At 39.0% G+C, this 24,966-nt stretch overlaps 1 protein-coding gene across 2 annotated transcripts in view; it reads right to left on the minus strand.

The window, feature by feature from the left end:
• Positions 1-286: 286 nt before the first annotated feature.
• serbp1a (SERPINE1 mRNA binding protein 1a) overlaps positions 287-24,966 on the minus strand; it is a 42,273-nt gene continuing 17,593 nt past the window's right edge. For both annotated transcript variants that reach the window (XM_028810986.2, XM_028810987.2), the window contains exons 5-8: positions 14,123-14,197; positions 9,399-9,570; positions 1,007-1,183; positions 287-693 (exon numbers count right to left, since the gene is read on the minus strand). In XM_028810986.2, the coding sequence (XP_028666819.1) occupies positions 634-693; positions 1,007-1,183; positions 9,399-9,570; positions 14,123-14,197 (484 nt within the window). In that variant the 3' untranslated portion in view covers positions 287-633. The remainder of the gene's footprint in view (positions 694-1,006; positions 1,184-9,398; positions 9,571-14,122; positions 14,198-24,966) is intronic.

Consider the following 24,966-nt stretch of genomic DNA (forward strand, 5'->3'; position numbering starts at 1 on the left):
GAACAGATTGCCTAGTTAAACCTTCAAGGTTTCACTGTAAGATTAAAATGCTGTTAAAATGTCTGTTTCCCGAATAAAAAAATGTAATTTTTTGTCATCTAGTTGTGTCACAGAGCTGCACCAGCTCCGCCTACCTTCACATCTAGTTTTCCATATAGCAATAAAACACAACCATTTTATTATATACTTTTTTGGCAGAGCTGAATAAAATAGAGCAGCAGTTTTCTAAAAACTGAGTGTCACTTGAGATCTGTTGAAATAAAACAAGCCATAGGACACCAATGACTAACTGTTACACACTCTTCACACCTATATTTTCAAGTTTGGAAATGCATATTTTCAAGCAGCAATACAAAAAGTATTCATGAAGAATGCATAATCTCTGAAAAAAATTACTGTATGAAAACATCCCTGCTACCTTGTTTCTAAATACAAAACCTTCTACCAGTATTTTTGCTTCTGTGTAGCAAGAGAAGTCCTTTTTGAACAGATAAAATTTCAGTCCTCAGGTGTGAATGGTATGGATGACAGTCTTTTCATTTTTCTTATAGTTGGAAAAGGATCCATAAGCATGCAAGCCTCGTAGAGGAGGGCCCGAAGGGCTTAAGGTTCGGCTGACGACAACTTTTCTGTTTAAGCCAGAGCTGGAAATGCCTCTGGGTCATCCACATTAGGAACAGACACACCTCCAGCCTGTAGAGAGATGGAAAGAAATAAATATATATGAAAACACAATCAACTCACATTTGTTTGCTTCAAGTCTAAGTTAATAATATATACCCAAACATGATGTTTTATTTTAATACGTGCATTTTACTGTGTGACTGTTCATGAGTGAGCTCTGTCCAGTGGAGTTTCCTGGACATTCTCCAAGTGCTGGTCTACATTTCTTTATTACACATTACTGCTAAATTAGATTATAGGAATGTTATGTTAATAGTACCTGAGATTTATAAAAAAACTAGCAATAAAACAGATGAAAAATTCAAGTATTGCCGAGTCTCACCTTATCAGACCTTCCTCCACGGGCTGGCCGGGTTCCACGTCCACGGCCGCCACCACGCGTGCCTCCTCGGCCACGGCCAGGGCGTCCCAAATCACCAAAGTTAATCTCCAGCTGGGATGTAATGTCATTAGCTGGTTTCCGGAAATGATGTTCTCCAGAAGCTTCATCGGCATGGGCCTAAACAGAATGAAAATGATTAGAACTCATATAATTAATAGGCATCTTACAAAAGCACACGGGAACCAAAATTGGCATGGAATAGCCCAGTTTTTTCATATAAATTATACTTTAGTGATGCAGCCAGAAATCACTCAGTGGAATATTTAACAATATAACTGATTGTACAGTACAATAACATTGAATCAAATACATTTATTATGTACACAAACACACCATGTTTCACATTATTAATCTCCTTAGCGTTGCATTTTATTCCAACAAAACATGTAAAAAGCGTGTTTTTTTTTCGTGGCATGAAAACTATTAAATCTCAAAAGTGTTAATGATACAAATAATAATAGCAATGATGAATAAAAATAATAAGAAATGAACAATTATAACAAAAATAACAACAGACTACTAATGATGCCAAAACAGTTTATAGTCTCAAAATGAGTCCTTGTGTGGTAAATCTTAAAGCACGGTGAAAGACATAATCCAACATCACAGTCGGGACAATAACAGCATGTTTAATTTTGGATTTTCTTTCCAGATTTATCAGTTTTTGAACAGCATACTGCACAGGTACAAGTTTGATTCTGTTTTTTTCTGTTGGAGGTATATAATCAATAAAATGTCTTCCAATAAGAAACTACAAATTGATCCGTGATGTGCTGGGTTGACCGCGTCTCTTTAGCGGTAGTGTTAATGGTGGATGTGCAGTAAAAGCTGGCATGTAAAGTTTGCATGAGATGCAGCTTTGCCAGCTTTTCGTTTTTTTATAACAAATTTCAAATGTACTGTTCCACCAGATGACGATAAATCTTTTTGTATTTTTTTTTGCCTCTATATAAAAGGATAGAAAGACAGTTCTTGATCTGCACAATCTACACCGCCCATTGTGTTATTGTAGTTGACCAAAGCACAAGGCTTCATAACCTACTTGTTTTTTGGTTGTACAGTGACTATAGCTGCATTATGTACAGTGCAAAAAAGGCAAACATCTTTCTTGTCTTTCCACTTCCTAGCAAGCACTTTATCCTTCTGCCAAGCTACTAGCACACCTCACTCAAGTCTTCAGGCATGCCACAATGGTTGGGACGCACTGTTCCATAAGCATTAGTCTTTCTTTGCAGCAAGACGTAAAATAGCTCTGGTGAAAGTCAAAAACTGTCCATGATTACACAGTAACCTTGATCCACCAGAGCATCTAAGTCAGCATCAGCATTCTTGATGTAGCAACGTTGTACTGATTGTATTTCTGATCAAACATCGTCCCTTTCCTTGTGTACAGAAACAAATTCCAAATGTGTTACGTTTTACATTCACAAAGCTCATAAAACTTTATGCTGAATCTTGCTCTTTTTGACGCGATGTACTGTATCCATGACAGTCTGCCCTTTTAAGCTTTCTTCAATGCTGATATCACTGTCCACACATATATATATATATATATATATATATATATATATCATATTATGTTCAGTTTGGATGCTGGATAGGTTTTCTCAAAAAATCTTCATTGTTGGTAAATTGCAGATATGTCATAATTAGTGAAACACTACACTCAGACATCATTTCTCCAAAGAATTGTGTTGCCAAAATTTTTTTCTTGGACCAATACCATTGCTGCTAAGGTTTTTCTACAAGTCCTTGCCATATCAATCAGCCTAAAAAGGCCCAGATTTCATCAGGAATTACAGGTTCCCATCTTTTTGAAACGGAAAACTGCTTAGATGGTTCAGTATAACGATTCTTCTTGACAATAATTCTGTCAACCTTGTCATCATCCAGGAATAACTTCACGTAAGAGAGTTGATCTTGATTGTCAAAGTTCACTTAAATTCCTGGCTGCCCCACAAAATCAAGACAAGGTGGAATATTTGTGTATTTATTTAGATATTTTACTGTGTACAGTCATGGCCAAAATTATCGGCACCCCTGGAATTTTCCCAGAAAATGCACCATTTCTCCCAATGTTTTTGTATATACATGTTTATTTCCTTTATGTACATTGGAAAAACACAAAAAACCAGAGAAAAAAAGCCAAATCTGACATCATGTCACACAGAACTCCAAAAATTGGCCAGACAAAATTATTGGCACCCTTTCAAAATTGTGGGTAAATCGTTTTATTTCAAGCATATGATGCTCGTTTGAACTCACCTGTGGCAAGAAACAGGTGCTGGCAATATAGCAATCACACCTGAAGCCAGTTAAAATGGAGAAAAGTTGACTCAACCTTTCTGTTGTGTGTCTGAGTGTGCCACACTAAGCATGGACAACAGAAAGAAGAGCAGAGAATTGTCTTGAGGACTTGAGAACAAAAATTGTGGAAAAATATCAACAAACTCAAGGTTACAAGTCCATCTCCAGAGATCTTCATGTTCCTTTGTGCACTGTGCGCAACATAATCAAGAAGTTCACAACACATGGCACTGTAGCTAATCTCCCTGGACGGAAGAGAAAAACTGATAAAAGACTGCAACGAAGGATAGTCCGAATGGTGGATAAACAACCACAATCAATTTCAAAACACATTCAAGCTGTTCTACAGACTCAGGGTGCAACAGTGTCAGCTCGAACTATCCGTCGACATCTGAACGAAGTGAAATGCTATGGCAGGACAGCCAGGAGGACCCCACTGCTGACACAGAAATGTAAAAAAGCCAGGCTGGAGTTTGCCAAAATGTACTTGAGGAAGCCAAAATCCTTCTGGGCGAACGTCTTGTGGACAGATGAGACCAAGGTAGAGCTTTTTGGTAAAGCTCATAATTCTACTGTTTACAGAAAATGGAATGAGGCCTATGAAGAAAAGAACACAGTACCTACAGTCAAACATGGTGGAGGTTCTAAGATGTTTTGCTGCCTCTGGCACTGGATGCCTTGACTGTGTGCAAGGCATCATGAAATCTGAAGACTACCAAAAGATATTGGGGCGCAATGTAAGGCCCAGTGTCAGAAAGCTGGGTCTGCGTCAGAGGTCATGGGTGTTCCAGCAGGACAATGACCCCAAACATACCTCTAAAAGCACCCAGAAATGGTTGAAAACAAAGCGCTGGAGAGTTCTGAAGTGGCCAGCAATGAGTCCGGATCTAAATCTGATTGAACACTTATGGAGAGATCTCAAATTGCTGTTGTGAGAAGACGCCCTTCAAATCTGAGTAACTTTGAGCAGTCTGTAAAAGAAGAGTGGTCGGAAATTCCAGTTGAGAGGTGTAACAAGCTTGTTGATGGTTATAGGAAGCGCTTGATTTCAGTTATTTTTTCCAAAGGGCGTGCAACCAAATATTAAGTAGACAGTGCCAATAATTTTGTTCAGCCTGGTTTTTGAGTTTTGTGTGAAATGATGTCAGATTTGGCTTTTTTTCTGTTTTTTTTTTGTGTTGTTCCAATGCACATAAAGGAAATAAACATGTGTATACCAAAACATTTGTAATTGCAACAATTTTCTGGGAGAAATGGTGCATTTTCAAGGAAAATTCCAGGGGTGCCGATAATTTCGGCCATGACTGTAGCTGTCTATTTTATGTTTCGTCATACTACAATTTTTATCTTTTTTTTTTTTAATTACTCAAAACAAGAAATCCTGTCTATTGTCCCAAACGTCTTTTACTCTGAAGATGCAGTGTATTATTTGTTTTATTTATCATTTTGCTACCGTTATACTTTTCTTATCTGAAACACTGTACTGTGCACATTTTCCAGTTCATTTACAAGGCCACATAATCTGATTTAGAGGATTTTTGCACTGATGCAGAATTATCCAAGATATGAAATCACAATGCATCTGAGAAATGTTTTTTCCCCAATACTCGTACTAAACGGACAGGTTAACAATACTAACCGACTGGGGGTATCCTTCCTGTAAGGGAGGTTAGAAGACTTTTTCAACTGTAAAGCAGAGTTTTTTAAATGTCACGTAACAATAATACATGATGAATATATACTGATTCGCCGCAGAAAGCCCATACAGGGGAAGCAAATAACATTGATGATCTCATTACAATAGCACCTGTCATTAGTTGGGATACAGTGTATCCGGAAAGTATTCACAGCGCATCACTTTTTCCACATTTTGTTATGTTACAGCCTTATTCCAAAATGGATTAAATTCATTTTTTTCCTCAGAATTCTACACACAACACCCCATAATGACAATGTGAAAAATGTTTACTTAATATTTTTGCAAATTTATTAAAAATAAAAAAACTGAGAAAGCACATGTACATAAGTATTCACAGCCTTTGTCATGAAGCTCAAAATTGAGCTCAGGTGCATCCTGTTTCCCCTGATCATCCTTGAGATGTTTCTGCAGCTTCATTGGAGTCCACCTGTGGTAAATTCAGTTGATTGGACATGATTTGGAAAGGCACACACCTATCTATATAAGGTCCTACAGTTGACAGTTCATGTCAGAGCTCAAACCAAGCATGAAGTCAAAGGAATTGTCTGTAGACCTGCTGCTTTGAGGGTCCCAATGAGCACAGTGGCCTCCATCATCCATTAAGTGAAAGAAGTTCGAAACCACCAGAACTCTTTCTTGAGCTGGCCAGCCATCTAAACTGAGTGATCGGGGGAGAAGGGCCTTAGTCAGGGAGGTGACCAAGAACCTGATGGTCACTCTGTCAAAGCTCCAGAGGTCCTCTATGGAGAGAGGAGAACCTTCCAGAAGGACAACCATCTCTGCAGCAATCCACCAATCAGGCCTGTATGGCAGAGTGGCCAGATGGAAGCCACTCCTTAGTAAAAGGCACATGGCAGCCCGCCTGGAGTTTGCCAAAAGGCACCTGAAGGAATCTCAGACCATGAGAAAGAAAATTCTCTGGTCTGATGAGACAAAGATTGAACTCTCTGGTGTGAATGCCAGGCGTCACGTTTGGAGGAAACCAGGCACCGCTCACCACCAAGCCAATATCATCCCTACAGTGAAGCATGGTGGTGGTGGCAGCATCATGCTGTGGGGATGTTTTTCAGCGGCAGGAACTGGGAGACTAGTCAGGACAAAGGGAAAGATGACTGGCGCAATGTACGGACACATCCTGGATGAAAACCTGCTCCAGAGCTCTCTTGACCTCAGACTGGGGCGACGGTTCATCTTTCAGCAGGACAACGACCCTAAGCACACAGCCAAGATATCAAAGGAGTGGCTTCAGGACAACTCTGTGAATGTCCTTGAGTGGCCCAGCCAGAGCCCAGACTTGAATCCGATTGAACATCTCTGGAGAGATCTTAAAATGGCTGTGCACCGACGCTTCCCATCCAACCTGATGGAGCTTGAGAGGTGCTGCAAAGAGGAATGGGCCAAACTGGCCAAGGATAGGTGTGCCAAGCTTGTGGCATCCTATTCAAAAAGACTTGAGGCTGTAATTGCTGCCAAAGGTGCATCGACAAAGTATTGAGCAAAGGCTGTGAATACTTATGTACATGGGATTTCTCAGTTTTTTTATTTTTAATAAATTTGCAAAAATCTCAAGTAAACTTTTTTCACGTCGTCATTATGGGGTGTTGTGTGTAGAATTCTGAGGAAAAAAATGAATTTAATCCATTTTGGAATAAGGCTGTAACATAACAAAATGTGGAAAAAGTGATGTGCTGTGAATACTTTCCGGATGCACTGTGTATTAGGCAGAAAGTGAACAATCACCTCTTGAAGGTGTCATGTAGGAAGCAGGGAAAATGGGCACATGCAAAGATATGAGTGACTTTAACAAGGGCAAAATTGTGATATCTAGACAACAGGGTCAGAAAATCTTCCAAAGAGCAGGTCTTGTGGAGTGTCCCTGGCATGCAGAGGTTAGTACCTACCAAATGGGTCCAAGTAAAAGCAACCGGCAATCAGGCTTCAGGGTCATGTGCACCCAAGGCTCACTGATGGGGTGGGGAGCAAAGGTTAGCTCATTTGGTCAGAGCTACTGTAGCACAAATTGCAGAAAAACTTAATGTTGGATGTAACAGAAAGGTGTCTGAACACAAAGTGTATCGAAGGTTGCTGGGATGGGGGCGCACATAGCTGCAGACAAGTTAGATGCCTATGCTCAACCCAGTCCACTGCCAAAAGCGCCTACAATGGGTATGTGAAGGTCAGAATTGGACCACGGAGCAATGGAAGTAGGTGGCCTTTTTTGATAAGTCATGTTTTATTTTAGATCATCTGGACGGCCAAGTGTGTGCATGTCGTTCACCTGTGGAGGAGATGGCAGCAGGATAGCACTTTGGGAAGAAAGCAAGCCGGCGGACGCAGTATGATGCTGTGGGCTAAGTTACTTTTACCATTGTTTAACAAAACACTGACCGGCAGGGGCTCTTTGTATTGATCTGCATATTCAAATATGCAAAATTCTGGGAGGAGTATATGTGTGGGGCTGTGGGCACATGTATTAAAATTCACACTGATGGGGATTTACAAAGGGGAAGTGCCTAGAACTTTGCTTACGCACAGTTTCATTTGTCTGAATTTTTTTGTGTGTGTGCGCACATTTCTGTTTTTGTCTGTATGCCATGTTTTAGTGTGAATTCTGCGCACGGCATTATTAATGAGGCCCAAGGTCTCCATTGTTTAATTCTGGTACTGAAGTTGTCAAAATGCTTGTACTGTACTGTTTTAAAAGTTGGGTTTTTCATACCATGCAACCCTAGTTCAAATATCATCTTTTAACAAATTGTATTAATTTACTCAGGTTACTATAGAAATTTAGGAGACAAAAACAATCCGGAAACAACAGGCACCAACATCACTGTCCTGGACAGCACAGGACAAATATAAAAAGAAATTATTAAAGATAAAATATGTGATTGTTGTATTATCTGTTAATTTTGAAAAACCTACAGAACAGATTAATGGTGACCAAATCAAAAATTTTTTTTTAACTCATTATTAAGGCACTCAGTTTTCTGTACTGTATGCTTGTCAGTACATTTATTTACAGTCCTTTATCAGCACCTGCCAGTACTTATTTGTATTTTATGTCCATCACAAACTAACAATTGAGATGTAAAGTTTTGTATTAAAAATATGTATTCATTCAAATACAGTCAAATGTTTATTCTGGGGGCTCCAGTCTGAAGTATGACATTAGCAATGAACTGTTACCATACTATTTCCACAAAATTATTAAACTGTCAAAAAGTCCAATTGTTTTAGGTCCTCACTGATATTTTTCTTGCGTTATTAAAACTCCCTTAAAAAAGGCCTTTAGGTACTGTGTTCGAAATTAACATGAACATCGCAGCTCTCATGAGTGAGAAAAGTGCCTTTTAAAAACACACCATTTTACACTGCATCTTGGGACTAATCAGACCCTCTGCTGTCTATTCTTATTTCAGATATATGCAGCTGTATTGACTATCTCAGGTCAAACAGTTGTGTTTTGTAGACTGACAGTTTCCATTCAGCCTTCAGACATTAATCTATCTGCACTAAAGTTTACAAACTGACCAAATTATGAAGAGCAAAATTTTACCTTCCGCTAATCAATAAGATTTATGTAATCAAAACTCCTTTTTAGCTCTCTTAAGGATAAATGTGTTTTCTAAATAACAATGACGGATCATTCAACGAAACAAGCTTAATTCATTACAGTCAAATTAGCAAAAACGTGCAAGTGTATACGAAAGGTAAATTCCTCTTTTAAAAACTATCCATATTACCTTATCTTATTAATAACTTAGCATGCATTTCCATAACAAATTTTTTTGTTGACAACACTAAGAAAGACTAAGTAAATCACAGGATGTAACAACATATTAAGAATTAAGTAACTTATTGTTAACAGTACCAGTAGGGCTTTAACGTGTTGTCACACACGTGCGCATGGGAGTCAGCCAAAACAACCAAGAGAAGGTAATTCCACGCTACATGCACTAAACCTGTTATCTCTGCAGACCACATACAGGAAATTCTGCCTGAGGCTGAAGATATCACTTATGATTCCTGGCCTGATGACATCACTTCCTCTGACAAGACCATAAGTACCCACCATCTCCCCTCCATCGATCAGTTCTGTTTTAGACTCAACACTGTAATCATTTGTGCTCACAATCTGCCTTTTTGCAGCCAGGCTCAAGTATATGGGTGGCTGCCCCAAACCTTTTCTTGTGTGTCAAGGCTGTTCATTTCACAGCGTAGATTTTAAGAAGTGTGTCTTAGCCTCGTCTACAACATGCTCACTAATAGCAACAAAAACAAGTTTCAAAATTGATACATGAAACAAAAATATACTGCCCAACTTACATCTTCACTCTTAGATTTGTGCAAAACGTATCCTTTCTTCCACTCGGCACCCTCATTAGGCTTTCGAATGTTGAACTCAACCTTGGCTCGCTCTTTATCTTGCATGGCTTTCCATTCATCCAAGGTCATTTCCTTTGGTCCTTCCTCTTTTACTTCCTCTACTTCATTCTCCCTAGAATTGATGAGAAAAAAATTGATCAAATAAAAGGGTGGACAACACTGAATATTAAGAGGTACAAAGAACTTATTCTGTTAGGCAGTGCACATTAATGCATGCCTATACTTGATCAACCAGTAAGTGTGACGGATACAGACCAATACAAGACAAGACAATAGCCAGCACAGAGAGGTACTTTCTGTTCAATTATTCCCTTATCATCCCTTTCACATCAGAATGTTTTCTTAAAGACGGATAAGCAAGGAGTTAAAGGGCAATTGCAAAAAGTACTGGCATAGTGGACAGATTACCAGGAATGCTTTGAGCAGAAAATTAACACTATACACAATGTGGCTGTGAAGCACCTTTTGACCTTTATCCACTATAATAGTGGATAATAATACAATAAGAGGGCCACTGTTTCCATCTAAAATGCACTAGTTTTGATGACACTACCAAAGAAGCTCTATGTTTGCTCTTTCTCTTTGTGGAAAAACAAACCAGAGGGCTGCCCCTGGCCAGGCTTGAGGCTGCCCTTGTTTAAAGGAAAGGAAAAAAGGCTATGTAGAGAAAAGTTGTTTCAGTTGTTTCTCAGCATTACACATGTCAGCAAAAATGTCTAGTGGTTTAGAGCTGCAATAGCACGGCCCTACAATAACGTATTATCATACAGCAAGTATTTATTGACTGCTGTTCCTTTCTTAACCCAAAACCAGTACAATTCTAAACTGGATGTGTTGTTGTTTCATTTAAGACAACATATTTTCCTAAGCAAGAGGCCAATGTGATGCTCACAATGTATGCACTTATTCAGATAATAAAGTACAGCATTACATAATAATAAAAAACAACATTTTATTTATATAGTGCCTTTCCCATGCTCAAGGTGCTTGCCTTGGAAAATTCCGAGGCTATGCCACAATGATCTGGTGCAAACTGAGACAGACCAGGCCCCAAAATATATGCCGATATAGAAACTGTATAAAGGAAGGTAATAACTGGGTCACACAAAAACACACCTGACAAATACATTTTCTTATCAAAGCTGACATTACTCTATATAACTGGCAACTACCCATGCTCACTTGAATATTATGTGGGCAAGGTAAGTAAAAAATCAAAATTACAAAAAATAATTTCATTTCCACAACATTGCAGCAGCAAGGCTACATAACTTTCTCCAGCCAACAATGCAGGAGGGCCTGTTTATTGGTATAAACATAAGCCATACGAAGATTTTAATGTTCAAATCTCAAAATTATAATTTATGAATTGAACAATGTGTAAAATAAGAACTTGACTTGCAAATACCAGTCAAAATGTGAACTGTGCGGTTAACCTACTAGCAATAAGGACGCCTGAGTAAACAGACAGCAATTACAAAACCTGGACGTTTGATTTTACTTAGTCTCCTGAAATGTTTAAACTCTGGGCTATTTAATATTTTAAACACACACTGAAAAAAAAAACTCATCTAAGGTCAGCAAACATTTACTTAGTATTCTTGTAACCACTGTTAATTCAATGTGAAATTAGGCCTTTAAGTTTGGGGTGCATGCAGAGAAAAAAAGGCAGATCCGAGAAGTAGAGAGAAGAGCAAGGAAAGCAGAGAACCGAACAACAAAATAATGAAGAACTCAAAGAAACCTTTTCTTTGTGCAGGAGTGTTTTTTAATAAGACACTTTCAAATATATTTCCTAAACTTTCATGTCTCTTTTCAAATATACTTCCTACTTTTGCTACTATCGCTTTTACTATGTTATTTATGAATATATATTATATATATTATTGTGAATTTCCCATCGGGATTAATAAAGTATCTATCTATCTATTTATTTTGCTTTATAATAATATTGATTTTGTACTGTTTGATTGGGTCAAGGGCTAAGAGTACCAGTTGTTTGTGATTATCACATTTCCAAAGGGGTTAGCGGCTGAGAACGTAAGTCTTCAAAAGAAACCAGCATGGTGAGCAGGTACCTGCGTTGGTGATTGGCACAGATGTACCTCAGGCTTGAAGTTAACCATTTGCTATGCTTGTGCACAGCTAGCAAATCTCTTTGCTTGAGGAAGCTGTGCATGGGGAGTGCTATAAAATAGGTACCGAGCACTAAAAGAATACAATTAATAGTAATGAGAGTGTAGACAAACCAAAATAACGAATGCAGGAATCTCCATTATAATATATTCAAGGAATGGTGATAAGAGCACCTGGTGCGGGTAATTGCCGTATTCCCTTAGGGGTTAGCAGCTGAGAGAGAACACCTCCAATAATAAAAGCAGCACAGTGAGCAGGCATCTGCTTTGGTGATCAACACAGGTGAAGCTTATCTGTTACATCTGCTGATGCTGAGCTAGTTTGTCTAAACTCTTTGTCTAAATCACCTGTCCACATGCTGCACATGTAGAGCGAAAAATTCCACAATAATTTACAGACTGCTTCCAAAACATCAGTGGGAAAAAAAACAAAACACCTATATGGAATGGTTTTTGCCTTTATTGCTCTAACCAGCTGTACTTCTGCTTTCAGCAACTCCAAATTCATACCAATGACTTTTGGTGGAAGAGAACTTAACCCTCATACTGGTATGTTTTGGTGCTATAGTAATTTATTCACTCTCATTCCACATCGGGATAAAATATATCCATACATCACTTGAGACAAATCATGAACCATAAGTCATTCTCCTTTCTGTAAGCCATCCAGTTTTAACAAAGAAGTGGAATGGTGCTCCCATGCTGGCTGCATCTGTACTTTTATGAGGTCTTAAAGAAAAAAAATTAACATATGTAGGAGGTGCATTCTAATAAAAGTCAGGTTACAAATAAGGTTTCCCCACCTCAACAATATAGCATCCCTCAGAGTCTGATCTCTCCCTAAGTACATACTGGATGCTTTATGAATGCAATTTCCAACTCCTGCTTTTACTGAAGTTAAAAATAAAATACTTGGCCAAGACCGTTTTTAAATAAAAAGATCAATCTTTACTATTTAAATGGATCTCCTGTATAACATTAAGCTAAGATTAATGAGACCTTGAAGTTCCAGCTTATGATCATTAATGATTGATCAACATTTTGCATTTTAAAAATGTTGATCAGAGACAGAAGAAAAAGAATATCTCAATTTTTACTTGAGCAAAATTCTAAATCTCTCATTGACAAGTCCTACTACCAATAATGCATTCAACAAAAGTATTATAAATGACAATGCAGGTAACGGAATAAAATGTACACCACTTGCTCTCTCTCTCACTCCAATTTAAAATACAAGTCCAAAGCGGTTAAGAAAAGGCTTCCATAAATAGAAATGAATTAACACAAAATGGAGACAGGGTAATCGTACAAGAAGTAGGACAAGAAGGGTTCCTCAGTTTCATATTAACAGGCTGAATGTCTGAAAAAATTGTTAACTACGGTGACTTTTCTTAGGAAGCTGCATACATAATATATCTAAAGCCACTCCAGAGTACATGTCTCACTATCCTCATCTTCACAATAAAATCTGTAAAACAAACCATGTCAAACTCATAGTGAATGGTATAATCTAACTTAAAATTTACAATGTGGAGGGAAACAAAAATTTTAAACACACACACACACACACACACACACACACACAAAAAAGGACTGCAGTATATCCAAAAAACAAAGAACACCTTGTAGTTTTTAATTAAGATAAACGTTATGACATCTGTATTAAAGTTACAGTGATGAGGTTTTTCACTTAATTGCCAGTAACTGTTTTTAAACTCTTCTGAACCAATTTGTTTTTTTAAGAACACTTTGCAAAGGTCACCTTAAACCTTGCATCGTTCTTACCTGTTAAAAAAAAAAAAATCATGAGGTGACAACTGCATTTTTTTTTCTTTTGCCAACTCGCACCATTGTAACAATATAAACTTTTCGCAAAATTATGCAACTCACATCTAAAACAAATTGCATTTGCTTTGTAAAATTCTCTTGACTATATTAAACACAGTGACCTGCTTAGACATCAATTTGCATTTTATGTAGATACCAACAAGAATTCACAAGTAAATCTTAAATATATCAGAATGAATTAGGATTTAAAATACTAATAAAACAGGTACTTGGAAGAAAATGATCTAGTTGTATTAATGCTCAGTTAAGAAGCACTACAGTATAAACAGATGTGTTGCGTTTATTAAAGATTACTCCAATGCAGAATGATTTGAGGGTGTACACAAACTAATAATTTATCCCATTACTGCGCACGTTTGTCCACATTTTACCGCCCCCCTCACAAAGTCTAGTTTGCTCACTCCATGCCAGGCCAACCATAATGTGCCCTGGTGTTATTATGGCCATTGCCAAGTTTAAAACAGTGAATTCTATGCACTTTTTTTTTCACTTTTTTTTTCCAGTTTTCTCATTTGGATCAGAAATAACCTAAAAATGCCAAAATTGCCAATGCATAAGCAGTTAAGACCAACCTAATGTTGACTGATTCTACACTATAATAAAATTATCTGGTTGCCTTATCTTCACAACTAATGGTTCTGCTGCCTTCCAAAAAGAATCTTTCATTAAACAATTCCTTACTTGTTTTCAGAGTCAGCCGCTGGTTGTTCTTCTCCTTCATGAGTTTCTTCAGTCACATTGGATTGATCTAATTCACTAAAAACAAAATCAGAAGGTAATTTTAAAACATGGAATAAAAACACTACTTTTTCCCTCAACAGTTTTTGGAGAAAACAAAATTCAGGTAGTATACATGTAAAACTAATGAATAACCAAGTCTTTCTCCTCTTTCTAGCTGAGAACAGAGCCATCTACTGGCTGTGGATTAGGAAACAACAAGTCATGTCAAGTTGAGGAGAATGCACTGGTACAGTGCATTGCCATACCCACTACACGACGAAACAACTCGGGAACCCAGTTGGCAATCCCCCAGGCAGACACGTGGTCCAATCCCACCCTCAGGAAATGACCCTTTATCTGCTGCAGCCAGGTGTTACGTAGGCGACCCTTTGGCCTGGTTCAGCCACTCGGGTCCCCAAAAATAAGGATCTTACGAGCTGGATCACCCTCGGGGAAACGCGCCACATGGCCATAGTGCCGTAACTGATGCTCCCTCACAATGTGCCACATTCGGGACTCCATGAGCAACTGCTCATTCAACACAAAGTCAAACCAGCAGTACCTAAGGATTCTCGGAAGAGACACAAGGAGTCCAGTCTTTGTCTCAGATCACTAGATAGCGTCCATGTCTCACAACCATATAGCAAGACAGGAAGCATCAGGACTCTAGAAGACTTGGACCTTCATCCTTCTGCATAGATATCGGGAGCGCCACACACCCCTTTCCAGCGACATCATGACCCCGCCATGCTCCCCCAATCCGTCTACTGACTTCATAGGAAGAGTCACCAGAGACATGAATGTCACTGCCAAGGTAAGTAAGCCTCTCAACAAGGTTGACACTCTCTCCGCAGACAGACACACTGCTGATGGCTGTGCCCAAGAGGTCATTAAAAGCTTGGATCTTGGTTTTTATCCAGGACACAACATATCAAGAAAACACGAAAGCACACTATTTATTAAATTGTTATAATCGTCTGCGGTGGGCTGGCACCCTGCCCGGGGTTTGTTTCCTGCCTTGCGCCCTACGTTGGCTGGGATTGGCTCCAGCAGACCCCCGTGACCCTGTAGTTAGGATATAGCGGGTTAGATACTGGATGGATGTTATAATCATAAAATATGAAAAATGGAAACCGCTTTAACTCCTGATAAATCTGTTACTTAAAGAAAAAAACCAAAAGAATAGTACTATGAAAACAGACTGAGAGTTAGCACTTTTCCTAATCCTTTCAGCTAGATAACTCAAAAATGAAAATCGTTTAAACAATTTTCAACTAAAAGTATCATCGCTCTTTAACAAATAAAAAAAAAAACACACTAAGTAACTTTATAGACCCTAACGCAAAACTAAATTCAAGATGATATTTTTATTTAAAAGTCTTTATTCTATATGACATCATCAACAACATGCAGAATCCCAAGACATTTTACTAGACTAACATTCGTTTTATAAAGTAAAAGCAAAATGATCACGTAAAAGCAAAATGATCACTTGATAATTACAGCTTAATAAATAGAATGTCTTTAACCCAGCCAGAGGGGATGCACAAACCTGTGTGTGTCTTCGTGCTGGACCCAAACCCGGATAAATGGGAACGGTTATGTCAGAATGGGCATTCGGTGTAAAATTTTGCCAGATCAATATGCAGACAACGATACAAATTTCCATACCGGATCGGTCGAGGCCCAGGTTAACAATGGCAGCCACCAGGGTGCCGGAGGAAATTGGGCTACTGTTGGCCGAAGAAGGAGAAGAGCGGGGAGACGTGTCTGGAAGCAGAAGGACAGGTGGAAGGTAAAGAGAGTGGAACTGAGGGTAGGAACTTTGAATGTTGGCAAGGGAGAGAGATAGCCAATATGATGGAGAGAAGGAAGGTCGATATATTGTGCGTACACGAGACTAAATGGAATAGGAGTAAGGCCAGGTGGATCGGAGGTGGATTCAAATTGTTCTATCATGGCGTGGATGGGAGGAGAAATGGGGTAGGAGTTCTTCTGAAGGAGCAGTATGTCAAGAGTGTTTTGGAGGTAAAAAGAGTGTCAGGCAGAGTAATGATTATGAAGCTGGAAACTGAAGGTGTGATGATGAATGTTGTTAGTGCATATGCCCCGCAAGTTGGGTGTTCGATGGATGAGAAAGATGATTTCTGAAGTGAGTTGGATGAGGTGATGGACAGTGTACCCAAGGGACAGAAAGTGGTGATTGGAGCGGATTTCAATGGACATGCTGGTGAAGGGAACAGAGGAGATGAGGAAGTGATGGGAAGGTATGGTGTCAAGGAAAGGATTGAAGAAGGTCAGAGGATAGTGGATTTTACAAAAAGTATGGGCATGACTGTAGTGAACAAGTTATTTTAAGAAGAGGAAGGAACATAGGGTAACGAACAAGAGTGGAGGATGATGCACACAGGTAGATTATATCCTATGCAGAAGAGTCAATCTGAAGGAGATTAAAGACTGCAAAGTGGTGGCAGGGGAAAGTGTAGTTAGGCGGCATAGGATGGCGGTCTGTAGGATGATGTTGGAGATCAAGGAGGAGAGGGAGTGCAGCGCCAAGAATCAAACGGTGGAAGATGCAAAAAGGAACACTGCAAGGTTGAGTTTAGGGTGTAGACAAGACAGGCACTGGGAGGAAGTGAAGAGTTTCCAGATAGCTGGGCAACTGCAGCAGAAGCAGTAAGAGTGCCAGCAAAAAGGGTGCTTGTCATGACATCTGGACAGAGGAAGAAGGAAAAAGAAACCTGGTGGTGGAATGGGGAAGTACAGGAAAGTATACAGAGGAAGAGGATGGCAAAAAAGAAGTGGGATAGTCAGAGAGATGCAGAAAGTAGACAAGAGTACAAGGAGATAAGGCGCAAGGTGAAGAGAGAGGTGGTGAAGGCTAAAGAAAAGGCTTATGATGAGTTGTAGGAGAGGCTGGACACTAAGGAGGGAGATATGGACCAATGGACTACACAGAGGGACCGAGCTGGGAAAGATGTGCAGCAGGTTAGGGTGATAAAGGATAGAGATGGAAACGTACTCACAAGTCAGGAGAGTGTGTAGAGCAGATGGAAAGGGTACTTTGAGAGGCTGATGAAAGAAGAGAATGAAAGAGAGAGAAGGTTGGATGATGTGGAGATAATGTATCAGAAAGTGCAACGGATAAGCAAGGAGATGTAAGGACAGCTATGAAGAGGATGAAGAATGGAAAGGCCGTTGGTTCAGATGACATACCTATGGAAACATGGGAGGTGTTTAGAACAGATGGCAGTGGACTTTTTAACGAGATTGTTTAATGGAATCTTGGAAAGTGAGAGGATGCCTGAGGAGTGGAGAAGAAGTGTACTGGTACTGATTTTTAAGAAAAAGGGGTGTGTGCAGGGCTGTAGTAACTACAGGGGGATAAAACTGATGAGCCACAGCATGAAGTTATGGGAAAGAGTAGTGGAAGCTATGTTAAGAAGGGAGGTGAGGATTAGTGAACAACAGTATGGATTCATGCCAGGAAAGAGCACCACAGATGCGATGTTTGCTCTGAAGATGTTGATGGAGAAGTACAGAGAAGGCCAGAAGGAGTTACATTGCGTCTTTGTGGACCTGGAGAATGCATATAACAGAGTGCCTCGAGAGGAGTTGTGGTATTGTATGAAAAAGTCGGGAGTGGCAGACACGTATGTAAGAGTTGCACAGGATATGTATGAGGGAAGTGTGACATTGGTGATGTCTGCAGTAGGAGTGACAGAGGTGGGATTACATCAGGGATTGGCTCTGAGCCCTTTCTTATTTGCAATGGGGACAGACAGGTTGACAGACGAGATTAGACAGGAGTCTCCTTGGACTACGATGTTTGCTGATGACATTGTGATCTGTAGCGAGAGTAGGGAGCAGGTTGAGGAGACCCTGGAGAGTTAGAAGTTTGCTCTAGAGAGGAGAGGAATAAAGGTCAGTAAAAACAAGACAGAATATATGTGTGTGAATGAGAGGGAGGTCAGTGGAATGGTGAGGATGCAGGGAGTAGAGTTGGTGAAGGTGAATACTTCGGATCAAAAATTCAGAGTAATGGGGATTGTGGAAGAGAGGTAAAAAAAAAAAAAAAGTGCAGGCAGGGTGGAATGGGTGGAGAAGAGTGTCAGGAGTGATGTGTGACAGATGGTTATCAGCAAGAGTGAAACGGAAGATCTAAAGGACGGTAGTGAAACCAGCTATGTGATATGGGTTGGAGACAGTGGCGCAGACCAGAAAGCAGGAGACAGAGCTGGAGGTAGCAGAGTTAAAGATGCTAAGATTTACACTGGGTGTGACGAGGATGGACAGGATTAGAAATGAGTACATTAGAGGGTCAGCTCAGGTTGGATGGTTGGAAGAAAAAGTCAGAGAGGCAAGATTGCGTTGGTTTGGACATGTGCAGAGGAGAGATGCTGGGTATATTGGGAAAAGGATGTTAACAACAGAGCTGCCAGGCAAAAGGAAAAGAGGAAGGCCTACAAGAAAATTTACGGATGTGGTGAGAGAGGACATGCATGTGGTGGGTGTAACAGAGCAAGATGCATAAGACAGGACGATATGGAAGAAGATGGTCCACTGTGGCAATCCCCTAACAGGAGAAGCCAAAAGAAGAAGAAAAAGAAGAAGAAATAGGATGTCTTTAGAGAAGATTCAACAGTCTAAGCGGGGAGACCATTGCCATGAATCTTACAGTGCCATCCTTTCTTTAAAAAGTGATCTTAAAAAAAGTACTTGTCCCGATGCTAATTTTCTACATTTTGGAGTTAGGATTATACTCAGTACCAGATACATCTAACGGTTGAAACCACACAACTTCTAAACATTAAGTGGTCAGAAGCATTAATCCACCATTTCAACAAGCATTTAGTTACACTGGGCTACATCTTTTTGCTAAGGTACAGATGAACAATGCATGACCTAATGTTAATTTGTTTTCCAAGTCTACAAATTACAAAGCAAGCATTTACTGCCTATCTGATGGTATTTTACCCTCCAAGTATAAAGCTAAAGTACAATTCTTAACATGTACATAATTAGTGAAATAATTAAAAAATGAACACCAAGACGGAATTCAGTTTGTAATACAACATGGTAAAGACATAGGTCAGATGATATTGCAATTGAATTCCTAAGATCAGTAGATACCTCCTTGGTGATACAAAAAACAGAAAACACACCACTGCCCAATTGAGCTTAGTAATACCCATTTCTGTTACCATGTACTGTACAATATTCTGAAGTGTTCTTCATGCTCAGTGGACTTCAATGAACATAATTTATGCAATAAACAAGAGTTTGAGTAGGGTCATGCTGGGTTTTCACAAAGCAGAAAGGTCATTCTGTCAAATTGCAGAATGAATTGAATGGGAGGTGCCAAAAGCATATGCGTATCCATAGATGGAGATGAAGTTCTGTGAACATCAAGTATGTGCATCAAAAAGGCAGCTGTAAGCAGACCAAATAACTGCAATGGCACACATCAAAGCCAAGTTTACTTTAGAAGAACTCATTAGGACTAAATGGAATAGACTTCTTGGAGTAGGTCTATAGTATATTCCCCTGGCATAGAGGCCACTTACATCACTGCCAGAAAAGCCTACAGTGGTGCCATGAGCAGGCTGACTAGATAAAGGAATGGCAGTTTGTTGTGTTCCGTGATGAAAGCTGACAAAACATATAAATAAGTGAAGGTAATGTATGTGCCAGTTACATCCATTGTATATGATGCACCTTCAATTGCACAGGGCTCACATCAGACATCATGGTGTGAACAGCAATTACCCATAATGCTCATTCGTCTGGTGCCTGTGGAGGGGACACGGACCAGATAGTCAGGTACATGACCTGGCCAGTCCCAATCCCATGCCTGAATGAAAATTGAGATGTACAGTTAGGTCCATAAATATTTGGACAGAGACAACTTTTTTCTAATTTTGGTTCTGTGCATTACGATGAATTTTAAATGAAACAACTCCGATTCAGTTGAAGTGCAGACTTATTGCTTTAATTCAGTGGGGTGAACAAAACGATTGCATAAAAATGTGAGGCAACTAAAGCATTTTTTTTTAACACAATCCCTTCATTTCAGGGGCTCAAAAGTAGTTGGACAAATTAAGTAACTGAAAATAAAATGTTCATTTCTAATACTTGGTTGAAAACCCTTTGCTGGCAATGACAGCCTGAAGTCTTGAACTCCTGGACATCACCAGATGCTGGGTTTCCTCCTTTTTAATGCTCTGCCAGGCCTTTATTGCAGCGGCTTTCAGTTGCTGTTTGTTCGTGGGCCTCTCTGTCCAACGTTTAGTCTCCAACAAGTAAAATGCATGCTCAATTGGGTTAAGATCAGGTTGACTGACTTGGCAATTCAAGAATTTTCCACTTCTTTGCTTTAATAAACTCCTGGGTTGCTTTGGCTGTATGTTTTGGGTCATTGTCCATCTGTATCATGAAACGCCGCCCAATCAATTTGAATGCCTTTAGCTGGATTTGAGCAGACAGTATGTCTCTGAACACCTCAGAATTCATTCGGCTGCTTCTGTCCTGTGTCACATCATCAATAAACATTAGTGTCCCAGTGCCACTGGCAGCCATGCACGCCCAAGCCATCACACTGCCTCCACCGTGTTTTACAGATGATGTGGTATGCTTTGGATAATGAGCTGTTCCACACCTTCTCCATACTTTTTTCTTGCCATCATTCTGGTAGAGGTTGATCTTGGTTTCATCTGTCCAAAGAATGTTTTTCCAGAACTGTGCTGGCTTTTTTAGATGTTCTTTAGCAAAGTCCAATCTAGCCTTTCTATTCTTGAGGCTTATGAGAGGCTTGCACCTTGCAGTGCACCCTCTGTATTTACTTTCATGCAGTCTTCTCTTTATGGTAGACTTGGATATCGATATGCCTACCCCCTGGAGAGTGTTGTTCACTTGGTTGGCTGTTGTAAAGGGGTTTCTCTTTACCATGGAAATGATTCTGCGATCATCCACCACTGTTGTCTTCCGTGGATGTCCAGGTCTTTTTGCGTAGCTGAGTTCACCAGTGCTTGCTTTCTTTCTCAGGATGTACGAAACTGTAGATTTTGCCACTCGTAATATTGTAGCAATTTCTCGGATGGGTTTTTTCTCTTTTCGCAGCTTAAGGATGTCTTCTTTCACCTGCATGGAGAGCTCTTTTGACCACATGTTGTCTGTTCACAGCAAAATCTTCCACATGCAAGCACCACACCTCAAATCAACTCCAGGCCTTTTATCTGCTTAATTGATAATGACATAACAACGGACTTGCCCACACCTGCCCATGAAATAGCCTTTGAGTCAATTGTCCAATTACTTTTGAGCCCCTGAAATGAAGGGATTGTGTTAAAAAAAATGCTTTAGTTGCCTCACATTTTTATGCAATTGATTTGTTCACCCCACTGAATTAAAGCTTAAAGTCTGCACTTCAACTGCATCTGAGTTGTTTCATTTAAAATTCATTGTGGTAATGTACAGAACCAAAATTAGAAAAAGTTGTCTCTGTCCAAATATTTATGGACCTAATTGTAACTAATTCCATCCACATAACTCAACAAGCTCCAGATGTAGTTCTTCAGCTTGTGTCCAGCATGCTTACCAGACCTCTTCTCGATATAGCATGCATGGGAATGAATACTGAATAAGATGGCCTCTCTCTTGCTCCAAGCCACCAGAGATGAAGCATCACCAGTTGTGCCACCAGATGGAAAGCACTTGAACAGAAATTCCACAGGGGGTCAACTTGTCAATTATATGATTCATTATAGGCCTGTACTGCAGCATAGGGAGGTTATATCTGGTATTAATGTGCATATGCAGCAAAATAAGACTCTCACATTTCCATATTTGTATGATCATGGTCTTCCTTCTCTATCTGAATCTCAACAGGGTTATCCTTTTTCACTAATATACATATAAAGCGCAGAATAAAGTTTAGTAATACCAAGATCTAGTGACTATACACTACTGAGTACCAAGACAGTGAAACAACATACACAAAACAACAACACTTACAAATATACAACAAGAGATATTAGATTACTAAAAATAACATGTAACAAACAGTGAAGGTCTATCAAAACTGTTGTATGCACTGTTGTAGATGCAAACATCTATGAAAACTGATACAAAGGCGCAGTGTGAAAATGCTGTAAGTACAAGCTCAATGAGGACTGCAACCCAAGTGCAAGTGTTTATCTCAGAGATAAACATGACATCTTTCACTGGCTAACTAAAAAGATTACAATATGCAAGCTTTCCAGCAAACTCTAATCTTTTTAGTTAGCCAATAAAAGGTGTCATTTTGCTTGACTTCTCATTATATCCATAATGGCTAACACGGTACAACACCCTAATACTACAGAGATAAACAGAAAGTTCAAATTTTGCTGCAAAATAATTTGTATTTCATAAGTTATTTGATAGCTAATATTCATTAAGTATTAGCAATTATCTACTGCAATCATGGTTGACAGCAGGAGAAAATGAACAGCTTTTTTGTTCCACATATTCTGATACTTTTCCCCAACAACAAACACCTCAGAAAAAGGGACAGGGAATGCAATGCAAATCAAGATGCTTCATTCCCTCCAACGGGTAGTTAATGAATAACATATCTGCAGTTAGCCCCAAATTATGTTTAACACTAGAATTCCTGATGCCAATAAAAAAAACTTGTAATCCTAACCCACCTTAAATTTAAATCCCTTCGCACCTCTCCATTCAGCGTCTTTTGTTTTGTAAATGTATCGATCAGTGCAAGCAGCCTACTATCCCATCCCACCACCGCAGAAATGGGCAAAAAGCTCTCCCAGCTCAAGCCTTGTTTATCTGGGAGTGAGGTACCTGGAGCTGTATAGGGTAAATATGTAGTTATTTGGAACACATGCATTTAATGTATGTTCCATGTCTACAAAGATCTATGTAAGTGTAGGATGACAGGAAATGCAAGTAATGTTGAACATATACCTAAAAGATACAACTTTTTTCTTGTTTTAGTACTAATGACAAAATTTTTACATTATGTGTATAACACGTGAAAACTGAAGTCCAAATATCAAATAAGCACTTTCACAAAAGGTACAAGTACAACAAAACAAGTGGGCTTTTATTCAAGAATATAACCGAAGAAAAAGAAATTGGGTTAGCTACTTCTTTGACACGACTGCTTTGGTAGTACAGCGGTAAGAACTACTAACTCATAATCAACGGTGCCATCTTTCGCCTAGTGCAGCTGCACTGTTCTTATATGTGAGTGGACATTTCTTGCAGGGTGGGATTCTGTTCTCTTTCTCCGATGTAGAATCTTCATTCTCATCCGAGTTCACCTCTGTTATAACACATCTTTATTAGAAAACAGCGTTTGGTTGGGGCATGAACGTGACAAAGAATAAAACTGAAAAAAAAAAACTCTTAACCTTTACAAGTACCACCTACTCATACAGACTTTCATTAGTTGTCAGTTACAATCATCAAAATTAAAAGAAATAAACATTTGAAATACATCAGTCTGTGAGTAATGAATGAATCTAATATACAAGTTTCACTTTTTGAATGGAATTACTGACATAAATCAACTTTGTCATGATATTCTAATTTTATGACCAGCACCTGTATATATATATGTGTATATATACACACATATATATATATATATATATATTTTGAAATAGTTTACTATCAAATAAATGCAAAGAGTACACGACACGTGTTTCGCCCTCATTCTGGGCTCATCAGGTGTACACACTCCACTGCACTCCCTTCTCGGGAATCGAACCTCGGACGTCAGCGGCAGAGGCGATGCCCCTAACGTTGCGCCACGGCGTGTGGTTCGTTTATTTGACAGCATGTAGATCGGGGTAATTACATTCACGGCATTCGAATGCCGTGAATATTATATATATATATATATATATATATATATATATATATATATATACACACACATACATATATACACACACACACACACACATATATATACACATTTACATATCTACACATATATATACATATATAGGGGTGGGCGGTATGACCAAAATTCCATATCACGGTATTTTTCTAAATTATCCCGGTTTCACGGTATTCGACGGTATTTTTTTCCCCATGCATGAGTGGATGTTAGCCAGTAATTCCAGTGGAAAATGTGGTTAAGAATAACCTATTCCACTGTCAAGAGTACTGTACATTGTGCAAAAAAAACATTTTAATGTGCACACAAGTATTAATACAGTTTTGCATTGCCCCATAAAGTGATAGTTTTCAAGGGGGTGGCACTAATGGAGAAGGTATCACATTGCATGACAGATGCAGTCAAAATATAGAACCTTTTTATTGAACAAATTTTGCAAAAACTTAAACTATAATTTTGACAACATATTTTCAACCATACAAAGAGGCATTTAGACTTAGTAAAATATCCAGAAGTGCTTGTCAAAAGTTGTATTGCACTGAATATGTCTTAGAAAAGGAATAAATAGTAAATATTTTTTGTAAACCAACTACACTTTCTGTTAATGTTAATCTCTGTCCACTGACACATTAAAGTGACTTTTTAAACAACCTTATCATCAAACTGCATAATATTTAAACTAATAAATAATAACAATAAAATAAATAATAGTATTATTACTGATAGTTGCACTATTATGTTCAGTGTAGAGAACTTTATCGCAGGTGTGACGAGGCTCCAAAAAACTGAATGTATGAATGGGTATCGCACAGGTTTAACTTAAATATTGTATAAATGTTGGGTTTGTGATCTGGTGGTCGGAGACACGAACACAGAATTCAATGCATGTTTTACT

The sequence above is a fragment of the Erpetoichthys calabaricus genome, chromosome 10, assembly GCF_900747795.2.
Source record: "Erpetoichthys calabaricus chromosome 10, fErpCal1.3, whole genome shotgun sequence".
Classification (NCBI taxonomy): domain Eukaryota; kingdom Metazoa; phylum Chordata; class Cladistia; order Polypteriformes; family Polypteridae; genus Erpetoichthys; species Erpetoichthys calabaricus.